The sequence below is a fragment of the Pollachius pollachius genome (assembly GCF_949987615.1).
Source record: "Pollachius pollachius genome assembly, chromosome: 14".
NCBI lineage: Eukaryota > Metazoa > Chordata > Actinopteri > Gadiformes > Gadidae > Pollachius > Pollachius pollachius.
Window position 1 is genome coordinate 18,510,161 of NC_136947.1, and position 16,322 is coordinate 18,526,482.

General features: G+C 45.4%; 1 protein-coding gene across 1 annotated transcript in view; it reads left to right on the forward strand.

Annotated features, from left to right (window-relative positions):
* Positions 1-15,943, forward strand: part of clstn2a (calsyntenin 2a) — a gene marked incomplete at both ends in the record, with an annotated part of 141,649 nt that extends 125,706 nt beyond the window's left edge. Inside the window, 9 exons of the mRNA XM_079750644.1 lie at positions 1,280-1,442; positions 5,093-5,259; positions 6,911-7,059; positions 11,260-11,471; positions 12,797-12,964; positions 13,588-13,733; positions 14,052-14,172; positions 15,128-15,312; positions 15,791-15,943. Of these exons, the coding sequence (XP_079606770.1) occupies positions 1,280-1,442; positions 5,093-5,259; positions 6,911-7,059; positions 11,260-11,471; positions 12,797-12,964; positions 13,588-13,733; positions 14,052-14,172; positions 15,128-15,312; positions 15,791-15,943 (1,464 nt within the window). The remainder of the gene's footprint in view (positions 1-1,279; positions 1,443-5,092; positions 5,260-6,910; positions 7,060-11,259; positions 11,472-12,796; positions 12,965-13,587; positions 13,734-14,051; positions 14,173-15,127; positions 15,313-15,790) is intronic.
* Positions 15,944-16,322: the final 379 nt, after the last annotated feature.

The window sequence follows — 16,322 nt, forward strand, 5'->3', positions numbered from 1 at the left end:
ATAGTGACAATATATTATAAATGCCATCTGTTATATGTTTTGATCATTCATCTCGCTAGCAGTCGACGCTACAAGCCATATGTGTGTGATTGTTGAAAGCTTTTGATTTCATGACGGTATGCAGTTCTATCGCAACAGTTCTGTTTCGACTACTAAACAATTATTTGATTATTAAAGCATGTTCAAAAGCACACCAAAACACACCGTCTTATCATAATCCCCCTCATCTGCAGACTGCCATTCACTGACTACACTATTTACAGCTGGATTAAAAAGGGTTTGAAACTCCATTATATTGGAATCCTCTAAATACATAGGATGTTTGGTGCAAGGACGGGGAATAAACTCGTCTCATTTGCTGTTTGGGGCATGTCCGAGATGGGGTTGAGTTCTCACACATTATAGCATAAAGCCGTGTGTGTGCGTGCGTGTGTGTGTGCGTGCGTGTGTGCGTGCATGTGGGTGCGTGCGTGTGTGTGCGTGCATGTGTGCGTGCGTGTGTGTGTGTGTGTGTGCGTGTGTGGAGCTCCTTCTTAGCAGCGGTATATTTAGATTTTTGCATCCAAGAGAGGTTAAGCTTTCCGGATACTCATAGAATACCACCCTGGTGTGTGGTTCATGAACAATTCATTATGACCTTCCTTCAAAACGACACTATGAACAAAGTAACATAAATGGTTCGTAGCCATGTCGATAACATGCCCTCCTTATTCCTATAACTCTAAGCCAAAACAAATGTTTTGAAATCGCGTAGTGTTCAAATTCAAGCTGAAACAGGGGGGTTCACCTCCACTTTACCGTTTCCCCGCTCTTGGCTACGGTAGAGACAGGGCGGTGCAACATGGAGGCTCAGCGGAAGATGACCTTATGAATATTGTATTACAATTAAGCCTAGGCATTTCATCCAGATGCTACTCAATTCTACATCCCGGTAAAATCCCTGTACATGTTCCAGTGGGTGTACAGTATTACTTCTGCCTCGCTGTTGCTGACAAACATTTATGTTATTTTCTATTCATTTATATTTCTTATCATACATTTGTAGGGCATTGTTTGTAATCTAACATAAAACAGGACCTTAGAATCAAATGTTAGGTCTATTGTGTTACTCCAGTATATGTGTTTCAATCCCATACTAAACCTATTGTGTCAATGATTCTATTGTAGGGTACATCTATTGTTCTGTACTGAGGTCCTAGCACAAACGGTTTTCCATGATAAAGTGTTGGTTGAACAGCTTACTATAGCAAACCCCCATGTCTCTGTGTCCGTGCTTTAGATCTGTGACAAGGAGTGGCACTACTACGTGATCAATGTGGAGTTTCCTGCTGTGACGCTATTCGTTGACGGCGTGACCTATGAACCCTACCTGGTGACAGACGATTGGCCAATTCATTCTGCGCAGATCGACACTCAGCTCACAGTGGGGGCCTGCTGGCAAGGTAAGTGTGGATGTGTGTGTGTGTGTGTGTGTGTGTGTGTGCGCGCGCGCCCGCGTGTGTGAGTGTGTGTGTTTGTCTGTGTGTCTTGCTATGTGTGTATATATATGTGAGTGTGTTTGAGTGTTTGTGTTTTTGTGCCCTCATGAATTTATAAAGTATATGCTAATAAAAGACACACACACACACACATAGACCATAGTTTAATTGAGCCATTAACGTCAGGGAGGGGAGCTCACATTGTCACTGAAATGATTTGATTCTAAGAGACGCTCCAACACCAAGCAGAAAGAGACAATGATACAAGAGAGAGAGGGGTACTGAGATGAAGTCAGAGAGAGAGAGATAGAATGAGATGGTTAACCAGAGAGAGAGAGAGAGATAGAAAGAGATGGTTAACCAGAGAGAGAGAGAGAGAGAGATGGTTAACCAGAGAGAGAGAGAGAGAGAGATAGAAAGAGATGTTAACCAGAGAGAGAGATATAATGAGATGGTTAACCAGAGAGAGAGATAGAATAAGATGGTTAACCAGAGAGAGAGAGAGAGAGAGAGAGAGAGAGAGAGATAGAAAGAGATGGTTAACCAGAGAGAGATAGAATGAGATGGTTAACCAGAGAGAGAGAGAGAGAGATAGAAAGAGATGGTTAACCAGAGAGAGAGAGAGAGAGATGGTAAACCAGAGAGAGAGAGAGAGAGAGAGAGAAAGAAATGGTTAACCAGAGAGAGAGAGATAGAATGAGATGGTTAACCAGAGAGAGAGAGATAGAAAGAGATTTTTAACCAGAGAGAGAGAGAGTGAGATAGAATGAGATGGTAAAGTCAGAAAGAGAGAGAGATACAATGAGATGGTAAACCAGAGAGAGAGAGAAAGAATGAGAACGTAAACCAGAGAGAGAGAGATAGAAAGAGATTTTTAACCAGAGAGAGAGAGAGTGAGATAGAATGAGATGGTAAAGTCAGAAAGAGAGAGAGATACAATGAGATGGTAAACCAGAGAGAGAGAGAAAGAATGAGAACGTAAACCAGAGAGAGAGAGATAGAAAGAGATTTTTAACCAGAGAGAGAGAGAGTGAGATAGAATGAGATGGTAAAGTCAGAAAGAGAGAGAGATACAATGAGATGGTTAACCAGAGAGAGAGAGAGGCAGAAGAGAGAGATAGAACGAGATGGTAAACCAGAGAGAGAGAGATGCAGGGGTTTCGGGGCCTTGGAGTCGTGTTGGTAATAGCGCGGTACGGGCGTGTAATTGAAATGGATGTGGGATGCGAGGTGTGAGCAATCACAGCTGAACGGGGTAGCAAGTATTACCAGCTCAGCGTTTACAGCCACAATAATTAGGCAGGAACAGTGTAAAGGGTAGGAAGGAGGGGGTGGGGGGGGACATGATCTGTTCTGCCCGGCGCTCTGAAGCGCTCTGGGCTCCAGTCAGAACTTCTTCCTCTGATCCCACCACTCACTCTCTCTCTCTCTCTCTCTCTCTCTCTCTCTCTCTCTCTCTCTCTCTCTCTCTCCCTCTCCCTCTCTCTGTGTGATTGTGAGAGGAGCACGGATTAGTTGGGAATGAACAGAGGACAAGTTCTCCGGCTATTACATCCCAATGAAGCAGCGTTAAGCTCCGCTAATCCACAACTGATAACTTTGCAGGCCATTAGCCAGCTGGATTGCCTTTCAAAGCTTCCCCGCTCGGCTTTCTCGTCTTCCCGGCGATCAGACACATAAAACATGAGACGTGCCGAATGGGGGAATGGATTCCGCCACCAAATGCAGAACAGAGACTTGATATTGTCTTGAGGAATAGCTTTTGTAAGTTGAACAGCAGTAAAATAAGCCCTGTGATAATACGCCATTGTGCAGTGGGCGCTTAGACTTAGTTCCTGGTTGTCGGGGTAATGCCAGAGTCGCAGCTGGCTTGGTTCACGGTTTCTAAAGCACTGTAGCTCAGGTGTCATTAAACCAAGAAACAGAAACAAGCGTAACAAGTCAACGATGTCAGCTTCTCAGTAGTCTTGATGGTATCGTATATTTATGTATTCACCCTGTCAGGAGATTAGGTAAGCAATACAGTGAACAACAGTAGGATCGTATTTCACTATGGACATCCATTCAGCTGTCTGAAGATATTAGGATACAGACAAATGGCCTTGGTTCCCTGCTTATTGTTCCTATTGTTTGTCAATGTTATCGGTGCAATGACTGAACAAAGTGAGAAATAAGGGCAATTTGTGTCATTTATGCCTCAGTCACTCAATTATAAAGGCGGAATAAAGGAGCCATTCCGCTCAGCAGGAATCCTCCCCCTGCTGGATAACTTCTGTCAGTGTGTGTGTGTGTGTGTGTGTGTGTGTGTGTGTGTGTGTGTGTGTGTGTGTGTGTGTGTGTGTGTGTGTGTGTGTGTGTGTGTGTGTGTGTGTGTGTGTGCGTGTGTGTGTGTGCGCACGCGTGTGTGTGCGCGTGTGTGTGCATGAGTTTACAATGTCTTTTCATGTTATTTCAAAGAGGGAAAGAGTTTGTGTGTGTGTGTGTGTTTGTGTGTTCGAGTGTAAGTGTTTGCTTGTGTGCATCTGTGCATGTGTGTTTGTTTGTACACGCACGCGAGTGTGCATGTGGGTGCCTGTGTGTGTGTGCGAGTGTAGGTGTTTGTTTGTGTGCATGTATGCGCGTACGTGTGTGTGTGTTTGTGTGCATGTGAAAGTATTTGTTTACGTGCATGTGTGTGTGTGTCAGGGAGCGAAAGAGGACAGAGGAATATTTATAATTTAGTAACCGAGGGCACCTTATCTTCCCCGGGCTGCTTTGGTGGGTCTTCAAAGTGAAGACAATGAGCAGGACACAAACACTGTGTGTTCTCTGACTGTCAGCTCTTCCACTAGCTGGAGATCCATAAAGACCAGAGATCCCTCACACTGCTTCACGTCAACAGCATCAGCGGGGTCTCCTGACTAATCCACTGCATTTATAAATAATATGACTAACATTAGATCAATATGGCTGAGATTTGGTGAAGGCATTTAAGTCCAATCAAATAATAAACATTTTGCAACAATTATTCTACACAACGAAGACCTTCGCGATGTTTATAATGCTGTCAGGCTGTAGTTTAAAACACCCTCAGGGTCTTTTAAGTAAATAGTATCTGCAAAGAACCGCCGCCACCTCCGGCTGTCAGTGCAGTCCGGCTGGCCCGGTCAACAGTTAATTGCTCAGGGATCAAAGCGACGGACAACTAGGAGAGGAGGAAGGAGAAAGTGCAAGGTGAGTCACACGGACACAGGAGCGGATGGAGCTCTGTGAGGATCTCCTCCTCCTCTCCCCTCCGCCACAGCCCACCGACGCTACGCTCATTACCCATTCGGCTAGCGTGCGTTTGTTAAAATGTGTTCAAATGTATTTCACGGTTCACAATACCAGGTCGACAACGGAGGTGACAGCCTTTAGATAACAAACTGCTTACAGCCCCCATATGGATTCAAGTAGTTATGCGTGCAGTCGTGCATGCAACTCTCCCATGTATCTGCTTATTGACTGCAAAATATGAATGATTCATGCCCCTACACAGTGCTTCTTTACAGAGCCGTGGACCCTGCAGGTATCTCAGTCGATAAAAGGGCATTTCTCATAACTTCATTTTTTGCCTCCTCCCTCTCCTCCGTCAGGCGGCGAGGTCACGACCCCGCGGTTCACGCAGTACTTCCGGGGCAGCCTGTCGGGTCTGACCATCCGGCCGGGACGCATCGAGACCCAGAAGGTCATCTCCTGCCTGCAGGCCTGCAAGGAGGGACTGGACATCAACTCCCTGGAAAGCCTGGGCAAGGACATCAAGGTGAGGGGAGGATAGCACGGGCCCAGTGCCAGGAAGAAGGACACTTATGCTGTCTCTTCAGCTGGCATTCATGACCACCTGCTCAGAGCCCAGGCAGGAGAGACAGCACGTAATTCTTCAAAATGTGGTTCTAGGTGGCTCTTGGGTGGGTAGAAACAAGTAAAGAAGGAGGAATGTGATGTCATTCTCCTAGCAGAAAGTCTATGTATTCTTTCATTGTTCGGTTGGCGGTTTACAGTGAGAAGGAAGCTAGTTCAGCTCCATATTATGTATTTCACCAGGTCATGTTTGACAGTTTGTGGCAGACACGGATAGTTTTCCCTTCTGGATGTGGGTTTGCTACATACAGGGTGCATGTACTAGTGATCCCACCTCCTTGCACTTTGTTTTTGCATGCAAATGTTTCACACTTTGTACAAACACACACACTCTAATTCACACCTTCGTGGCTTTAGTCTATTTTAATATCCCATCTCGCATCTCGCTCTCTCTCTCTCTCTCTCTCTCTCTCTCTCTCTCTCTCTCTCCCCTACCATGTTTTAAGTGTCTGCTTGACATGATCAATCCAACGTAGCTGGTCATTAGGTCACTTAAAACATTCCCTACCTTCCTGCTCTCATTCATCAACCACTCCAACAGCTGCACCGTGGACTTACATCCAAGCTACAAAGTTACGAGGGGTTGCTAGGCGACGGTGGCTGTTAATACACCTCATTGCTCTCTTAGAAAGATGAGGTCATACACTGGAGGTTGTTCAGAGACAAAAGAGTTGAAACATGAAGACTTTGGGCGACCGACATTACATTACATTTACATTTACAGCCTTTAGCAGATGCTTTTAACCAAAGCGACTTGCAATAAGTACATTTGGCAGAAGAAGTAGAAAAAAATATGTAGCTGTTTGGTTCAGTAAGTACCAAGCACCGACAATTTCTAGGTTAACCCATTCCCTGTGTACAACAAAGATAGCTTGGATAAGATGCTACACAGCTAAGTAGTATTTTTTTTTCTTTCTTTTTTTATTGCCAGGGCGTACGATATACAATAAGTGCGTACATTAAATGGCAGAACGTACAACATACAATAAGTGCGTACATTAAGTGCCAGGACGTACAACATACAATAAGTGCCTGGGAGGGGTGGGAGGGGTGGCTATGTAGGGTCTAGGTGAACTAGACGTATTTTATGCTGGACCCCTGCCCACCTTAGCTTAAATTAACAAGATCCAGCCATGGAGCCTTGGTGAAGGGTCTTTTTCTTTCACAATCCTCTGCAACACTTCTCGAATAAACTGACAAGGTGCTTTGTTTCTTGTTATGATCTATGTCGAACCGAGCTTCTCATGCTCGCTTAGCTTGAAGGTATTCCCTTTTTCTCTCAGAGATAATATCAAGATGAATGAAGCAAGGGAACGATAACAAAGGCTATGCCAGGCCACAAAGAAACAACATCTGTGGAGCAAAAGAAACTAAGCAGTGATTTATATGTCTTCTTTTTGTTTTCTTTCTTCTCTATTCCACTATTCTATTGCACTGTGTGTGTGTGTGTGTGTGTGTGTGTGTGTGTGTGTGTGTGTGTGTGTGTGTGTGTGTGTGTGTGTGTGTGTGTGTGTGTGTGTGTGTGTGTGTGTGTGTGTGTGTGTGTGGTTCAGTTCCACTTTAACCCAGCCCAGTCTGTGCTGGTGGTGGAGGGGGAGGAGGTGAGCAGCCTCAACACGGCCATGACCAAGGTGTCCTACATCAACTCACGCCAGTTCCCCACCCCGGGCCTGAGGAGAGTGCACATCACTACCACCGTGCAGTAAGTACACACACACACACACACACACACACACACACACACACACTGCATGCAAGCACCCAACCATAAAACACGTACACACAAACGAAAAGTAGACACGTACCATAAGTACACACGTACGACCCACAATAAGTGCATTAGAACCAAGAACCAAGTCAATCAGTACTCTTGTACCACAATACAAAGAGTACACACGTAGTACAGCACAAAAAGTACACATGTGCCACAGAACAAAGAGTACGCACGTAACACAGTACAAAAAGTACACACGTACCACGGTACAAAGAGCTCACAAGTACCACAGAACAAAAAGTGCACACGTAGTACAGAGCGCTCCACAGGCTTTGAAACGATCCATCATCTTGATAACATGAGGGCAGTGTTGTCTTCTGTTTGCTAGTCATGGAAGTCTAGCAGCAGCCAAGGGAGATTCGACCATAGAATGTTAATGCAAACATTTAGACGTTGTGTAGCCCATCAGCTCAGGGCCAACATCTGGGGAATGTCCCTCCCTGTTCTCCATTCAGGGCTGTGGGCCACTGCCTGCTGCCTAGCGAGGAGCAAGTCTGCTGGGGACGAGAGGGAGGGTGAGACCAGTAGTAGTGTGCATCTTATGTATGCATGTGTGTGTGTGTTGTCCCGTGTGTGTGTGTGTGTGTGTGTGTGGTTGTCTGCATGACCATGTGTGTGCATGTTATGTATGTGTGTATGTGTGTGTGATTGTGTGTGTGATTGTGTGTATGTGCTCCTTTGTGAGTATGTGTTTGTGTGTGTGTGTGTGTGTGTGTGTGTGTGTGTGTGTGTGTACTCCCATGTGAGCATGTGAGTATGTGTGTGTGTGTTTGTGTGTGTGTGTGTGTGTGTGTGTGTGTGTGTGAGTGAGCATGTGCTCCCGTGTCATTGCGTACGTGTGTGTGCTTTTGTGTGTGTGTGTGTGTGTGTGTGTGTCTGTGTGTGTGTGTGCTCCCGTGTGAGTACGTACGTGTGTGTGTGTGTGTGTGTGTGTGTGTGTGTGTGTGTGTGCTCCCGTGTGAGTACGTACGTGTGTGTGTGTGTGTGTGTGTGTGTGTGTGTGTGTGTGTGTGTGTGTGTGTGTGAGTGTGTGTTCTCTATACTATATCAGCCCTCCATCTCGGGCGCTGCGGTAGCCGTGGAGGTGTGGAGCGACGGCAGGCAGCATGAGCCTGGACGGGCCGGTCGATAAGCCACAGCCTGCAGCCTGCCCAGCTGTAATGGATGCTTTCTGAACCTGTGTACGGCTGTGAAGAACAGCCGCTCTGCTGTCTAGATAAGGAGAGGATGGGCTCTCACACACAGCACGCCTGCTCCAGTATGGTTAGCACGTTGGTCTCCTTGTGTCTTGAATAAGGGCTCGCTCAGTACGCTGGCATTGCTAAATAATTGCTAAAAATATATATAGTTGTTTTGACGGAGCACACACCAACAATGAAGCAGGCTGCATTGTGTGCTATTGGCTTTAGATGGCTTTAGATGGAAGGGGTCCATCTAAACACCTGTGTGTAGTGAGCCGAGATGCATGCAGAGATCTTTAGTGGGGACACTCAAGAGGAGAACAACAATGTTGCTGATATTAAGATCCTTAGTTTATTTTCTTTATCTCTATTACGTGTGTCATTGCAATTAGAGCAAAAATAATAAGAGCCTTTACAATATTATTTTTTTATTTTACCGCTCATTACATTTGATTCTCTGGCTTAATATGCATTTGAAAGAATGAAAGGAAGCAGCTCTCTAGCAGGGGTTCACTTGAGACTTGTTTTCAGCCCATCGGAAGTGATGCTAAACTGGGCTCCACCAGGGACTGCCTCACAGACCCACACACAGAGGGGATTTCCTAAACTCTTGTCTGGTGTTTTTGTTACATAGCCAATATTCACAGGTCTGGCACACCAACAACGTTATTGGGTCTTTAAAACAATTCAGCCAGAACAATTAATATTGGTAAGTACGTATATAAATATATACAGTATATATGGTTACTACATGCAATTTACCAATGCTAGTTCACATTTATCAAGTGCTTTTCATTTTATAATTTTACCGTGGTACAATTTATAATGACGCTTATTAAATGGTTGAGAGGGTTGTGTCTAATCTATGAAACATGCTGCAAACCTAAAGGAACGCACACACACTCACACACAATCACACACTCACACATTCACTCCGATCAGCAGGCTTTGTAGGAGGAAGACCGTTTTCACCATGTTTAAATGTGCTCATTGCCCTCTGCTCCAGTGGACCGGACCACCACATAGTGACCCCATCTGTAGGGGGCTGCACAGATTTCCCCCCATCTAGAGGTGTCCTTTAACTTGTCCCTCTGTTACCCAATTCTAAAGGCCACCTCTATACCTCCTGCTTTCAGTTCTTTTATTTGTTTACCCAGTTGTTATTTCACAGGAAGGAGACAAGGCCACTGATGTTTTTAGTAAACATTGAGAACGGCCCACTGTGGGGCTTTGGGGCGTCTGTGGGGCCCACAGCCCCACAGACGCCCCACAAGGCTAACAGCCTCACAGCACCAGTCCCTGGCTGGGGTCTGAGCATGGAGCCATAGCTAATGCACCAGAGGCTTGGACCCCTCATTCATTAGTATTATTATGGAGTTTGCATTCTTTTTGATGGGGCCATTTAAAAGTTGTGGAGTAGAGTGGTATGCTGGAGGAGGAGGAGCCTGGTGGTGCGAGGCTGTTAGTGTGGAGGATGCTGATGTTTTACTGCGCTACACCTCACAAACCCCTCACAAGCCATCTAAAATAAAGCTGTTAGGGGTAATGGCCTGTGAGACTGGCGCCCATAGGGCCCAGTCAATACATGCAGAGGTCCACACACACACACACACACACACACACACACACACACTCACATATGCACACTCACACAAACACACACACACACACACACACACTCACACTCACACACATACGCATACTCACAGACACACACACACACACACACAATACCTCCCTCACATACAGACATACACACGGAAATACACACACACTCAAACACTCACATACACAAGGACATACATGAAGTCACCCACATACACACACACACACACACAAAAGCAAATGCACACAGACACACAACAACACACACACACACAGTAACACACATGCACTCACATGCACATAAAGATGCGCATGCGCTCACACACATGCATCCAGACGCCCCGACAACCATTTGCATCAGTGCACACATTCATGTAAATGCGAGCACACATATTTTTGCAGACACCCACAGACACACACACAAACAAACACACACACACACACACACACACACACACACACACACACACACACACACAGACACACACAAATACACATAAACAATGATTGCGCCCACAGGGACATTGTCAATCCCAATCCCCCTATTGCTCTCATTTAAACTGTCTATAGTGATTTGTCTCAAAAGCTGGGAATCTTAAAAATATCCCCTATTAGCATTAGCACAAAGCTCAGACCAATTACTTTGCACACTCCTCAGGGGGCCATTTTGCCTTCAGACAGAAGGGAAGAATAAAGGCTTTCACGTTTGAGGTTGGTTCCATCAACTGGAGCAAAGACATTTTGCTTGTCGAGGATTTGGCATCGTTCCGAGGCCCTTCACACTTTTCCCTCTCACATTCCACAACTTTGTATTTACTGTTTCTCTTTCTTTCTGTACTTTTCTGGATAATGAAAGCAGGAGGGAGCAGGTTTTAAACTGATGGCATCGCCAGGTCTGTCCACACACATTTGATGTTTGACGGGTATAAAACGGACACATTTTAGACTAGCTCAAAGGGTTTCCAGATTATTTTCCTATTGATGGATTTCTGACATGAAAAGATGAGAAAGAAATGAATCATAGGGGTCGAATACAATCGGGAAAATATGTCAGATATGACAGCTTTAGATTTTAAAGTGAAAAAGATGGTCACTAGGTACATGTTTAATCTTATTAACGTAACATGTTTACCCTGGATTTACAAACTATATTATATCAATATGCTGGAATGTATTCTATGCATTATACAATGCATATTGTATTATAAGTGTCTGTTGAATTAGAGTTTGACACGATATGAATAGGAAAGGAGGAAAATACATCCAATATCTGTCAAAATCGTCTCTCTCGCTCTCTCCCCTCCCTCTCTCTTTCCTCCCCCTCCCTCTCTGTCTCCCCCAGGTGTTTTGGTGAGGACTCATGTCTGTCCATCCCAGACATCAAGGCGGTGGTTATGGTGCTGCCTCCCAGCGAGCCGCGGATCACCATCAGGGGCTCCAACCGACTCGTCAGGCCTGCCTCCGACATGCACGGCCCGCTGGGGGCGGCCCCCTTCAAGGACCTCCGCATCACCAGCACAGTGGTCAAGGGGGAGGGCTCGGCGCTCGGGGGAGGTATGTGACATGGGGGGCTCAGCTGTCATTACCGCCCAGCAAAACCAGACTCATTACCGCCCAGCAAAACCAGACTCATTACCGCCCAGCAAAACCAGACTCATTACCGCCCAGCAAAACCAGACTCATTACCGCCCAGCAAAACCAGCATCATTACCTCCCTGCACAAACGTAATTACAACAATCATTAACCACCAGTGTCATTACCAAGATCCAACCAGTGTCATTGCCTCAAAGCATTACAAACCAGTGTCATTACCACCAATTTTTACCAACCAGTGTCATTACCACCAACAAACTAGTTTCATTACCACCAAGTATCACCAACCAGTGTCATCATTACCACTATCCAACCAGTGTCATTGCTACCACTATCCAACCAGTGTCATTATCACCAATTTTTACAAACCAGTGTCATTACCACCAATTTCTACCAACCAGTGTCATTACCACCATCAAACTAGTTTCATTACCACAAAGTATCACCAACCAGTGTCATTACCACTATCCAACCAGTGTTATTGCTACCAAGCATTACCAACCAGTGTCATTATCACCAATTTTTACCAACCAGTGTCATTACCACCATCAATCCAGTGTCATTACCACCATCCAACTAATGTCATTACTACCATCCAACCAGTGTCAATACCACCATCCAATTAGTGTCATTACAACCATCCAACCAGTGTCATTACCACCATCCAATTAGTGTCATTACTACCATCCAACCAATGTCATTACTACCATCCAATTAGTGTCATTACTACCATCCAACCAGTGTCAATACCACCATCCAATTAGTGTCATTACAACCATCCAGCCAGTGTCATTACCACCATCCAATTAGTGTCATTACTACCATCCAACCAGTGTCATTACCACCATCCAATTAGTGTCATTACCACCATCAAACCAGTGTCATTACCACCATCAAACCAGTGTCATTACCACCATCCAACCAATGTCACTACCATCAAACCAGTGTCATTACCACCCAGTACAACCAGTGTCATTACCATCATTCAACCAGTGTCATTAACACCATCCAACCAGTGTCATTGCCACCACCAAACCAGTGTCATTACCACCCAGCACAACCAGTGTCATTACCACCATCCAACCAGTGTCATTACCATCATCCAACCAGTGTCATTACCACCATCCAACCACTTTATCTTGTGTGCGTGCATGTGCGTGTGCGTGTGTGTGTGTTGGTGTATGTGCGTGTGTGTGTGTGTGTGTGTATGCGCATGTTTCTGTGTCTGTATGTGCGTGTGTCTGTGTCCGTATGTGCGTGCATGGGTGTGTGTGTGTGTGTGTAGCCCACAGGCCGGGCGTGATGGAGGTGATGCATAACCTGGACTACTGCGACATCCTGGTGCTGGGGGAGGAGCTAAACCCCCAGAGGGAGAGCCTGGAGATCCAGCGGAGCGCGCTGACGGGGAAACACCTGGACGCCACCAACTCCACCTCAGGCATCTCCATATATGGTGAGTAGGAAGTGGTGATGCGTGGATGGCGAGGAGGGGAAACAAGGCCAAGGTCAACCGACACTGGATATTTATAGACACACAAGCTAACTTCACATTGACACCACACACCATATCCCCTTCGCTAGAACGCTTTGAGGGCATTTATCATCCTGAAGTTAGTTATGATTCAAAACTCTATGGCCCACTATGTGTGTGTGTGTGTGTGTGTGTGTGTGTGTGTGTGTGTGTGTGTGTGTGTGTGTGTGTGTGTGTGTGTGTGTGTGTGTTAGGTTGAACGTTAGTTGACGTGAAGCTATTTCTGAAATCTTTTTTCAGAAAAAAAGATTGTTTTTACCATATTTTAATGTATGTGTTACACATTATTATTTTTATTTTTTTATTGAATTACATTAATTTAGGCTATATTCATTCTCTTATTGAGCCACTATGAGCCTGCGTGTGTTGTCTGTGATAGGGGGCGACTCCATGGCACAATATGTGTGTGTCATAAGTTAGGGGGCGACTCCATGGCGCACTATGTGTGTGTCCTAAGTTAGGGGGCGACTCCATGGCGCACTATGTGTGTGTCCTAAGTTAGGGGGCGACTCCATGGCGCACTATGTGTGTGTGTCCTGTTCTAGGGGTGGACTCCATGGCGCACTATGAGCAGGCGGTGAGACAGGTGCGCTACAGTCACTCCCAGCCCTCCATGCTGAGCGGGAGGAGGTTCCGCCTGACGTGCTCCGAGCTCAACGGTCGCTACACCAGCAACAAGTTTAATATGGAGGTCAGGTCGGAGCCCACCGTCATCCTGTCTCTCTTAACCCCTCCGGTGCAATCCCATAGGATCCATCACTCCTTATATCTCTCTCTCTATCGCTCTCTCTTTGTACTTTTAACACTTCCCCTCTCAACTGTCAAGCTTTTTTTTTCTTCTTCTCATTTCACCTTTCTTCTCTTTTTTCACATCATGAACCCCCTCTCTCTCTCTCTCTCTCTCTCTCTCTCTCTCTCTCTCCCTCTCTCCCTCTCGCAAACATCTGAATTCACATTCACATCCTCCGGGTCTGTGAAGGTGATGACAGTCTATGTCCCGCCTCCTCAGGTCGGCGTTCTCCACCACACAGCGCCCGTGGAACATGTCAATCACATGGCTGCCCAATCCCAGTACCTCAGACCGGTGCATCATCCCCTCATGATTCACACGCTCAACTCGCAGATGCAAGGTGAGACACATGCGCCCATACAGATGTAGTGTGTTATATATGGAGGCTTAATAGAACACCGATAGAAATGACTGAATATATTCACATTTTTATAAACATATACATCATATCTAGTCTAAATATGGTTCAGTTATAATTGTATTATAATCTTGATATGTCTAGATATATCTAGACTTCCGATGATAAATGTCGATATAGATATTTATGGCGTATATAATCAAAGAAAAAATTGTACGGACCAGATTTAAACAGACCTCAAATGTATAGCAGCACCACGTAGCACTAACCCACCTGCAGGGAAGGTTGATAAGTGGTTGTGTAGCGACCGGCAGACTGCCCATAAGGTCTAATGACGTGGTGGGCAGCCTTCACCGGCAGTGACCGTCTCCCCCACTCCACGAGCCCCCCAACTCCCCCCGTCCTCCTCCAATCAGAGGTGCCCTTCAGTTTGTTTGCAGCACCAAACCTTGGGTTGCGCATAATGCTGTACATGGCAAACAGCAAAATAAGACATTCACAGAGGCACGGCTGGGATCCTACGAATGAAATATACAAAAACAGGAAGAAGTATCTCACAATTCTATATAGTATGAATATAACTGAAGATAATACAGTTAAGACTAATGTACTATAAATTAATATAATGTAGTTAAGACTTATACAATATAATTTAATATAATTGAAAATAATATAGTTTAGACTCATATAATATAGTTGAATATAATGTAGTTAAGAGTTAAACAATATCATTGAATATAATTGAAAATAAAATAGTCTAGCCTCATATAATATAATTGAATATAATGTAGTTAAGACTTATACAATATCATTGAATATAATTGAAAATAAAATAGTCTAGCCTCATATAATATAATTGAATATAAATGGATACGCTGAAGCCTTGTTTCATGGGGGCTATAGTAAACCCAAACCCTTTGCCTTTACTGGGGTGCAGCTGCGCCCCCAGCCGCAACGGTGGTGATCGTGGTGTGCATCGCCGCCCTGGTGGTCATCGTGGTGCTGGGCATCTACAGGATCCACACCACGCAGCAGGAGTCCCGGGACGACGAGGACGAGGGGAAAGACCACGACGTGGAGTGGGACACCGCGTCGCTCACCATCACCGTCAACCCCATGGAGGTACACCCAGCTGTGGGGCTGGGGGTGTGCGCGTGTGTGTTTGTGGTTTGTGTGTGTGTGTGTGTGTGTGTGTGTGTGTGTGTGTGTGTGTGTGTGTGTGTGTGTGTGTGTGTTTGTACATGCATTTGTGTGTGTGTGTGTGTATGTGTGTATGTGCGTTTGTGTGTATGTGTGAATGTGCCTGTATGTGCGTGCGTCCATAAGTGCGTGCGTATGTGTATGTGTTCATGCGTATGTGTGTGTGTGTCTGTGTGTGCGCATGCGCGTGTGTGCCCCTCTGTGTGTTATATATACACTGAGAAAAATCCCTTCATGAAGGCTTTTAATGCTTTGTACAAAATGGGCCCAGCGTTTTCTGGACATAAATCCCAAAAACGTCTAAAGTGAACATGTTTCTTCCACGTGACTCATTCCCCAGAACATTCAAGGACCCAAGGCAACGAAGGAGGAGGTGAGAGGAGGGGAGTATGAAGAGGAGGAAGAGACGGGGGCAGCCACTAGCGCTGAGTCGGATGACAGTGAGCAGGACGATGATGAAGAGGAGGAGGAGGAGGAGGAGAGAGAAGCACAGGCCGAGAGGAAGAGCAGACGCAAGACTAAGTGGGACAGCTCCTCCTCTGTGAGATATTGATCAGGGAAAGGCATATCTGATTTAAAAGGAAATAAAAAACTAAAACATGCACACACATACTCACTCGAACCCCTCTAGAGAAATCTGTTAAAATCTGTTTGGAGTGCAGGATGGTGATTCATTTTTGTTGTGCATGTTTTCTAATGAAACAGTGCACTCTGGTGGGCAAAGGTGGAACTATGCGTTACATGAGTAAACGTCTTTCAGTTTTGGAAATCCATCTAGTCCAATCTTTAATATTATTATATCTCTCAAATCCATCTGAATCAATGCAATAGTAATAGAAAAACTACAAACCAACTAAAGAATAAAGATCTAGGCCTATTAAACTGACCGCAACAGGGCATTGAATATGTTTAACAAATGTTTTATTTATTGC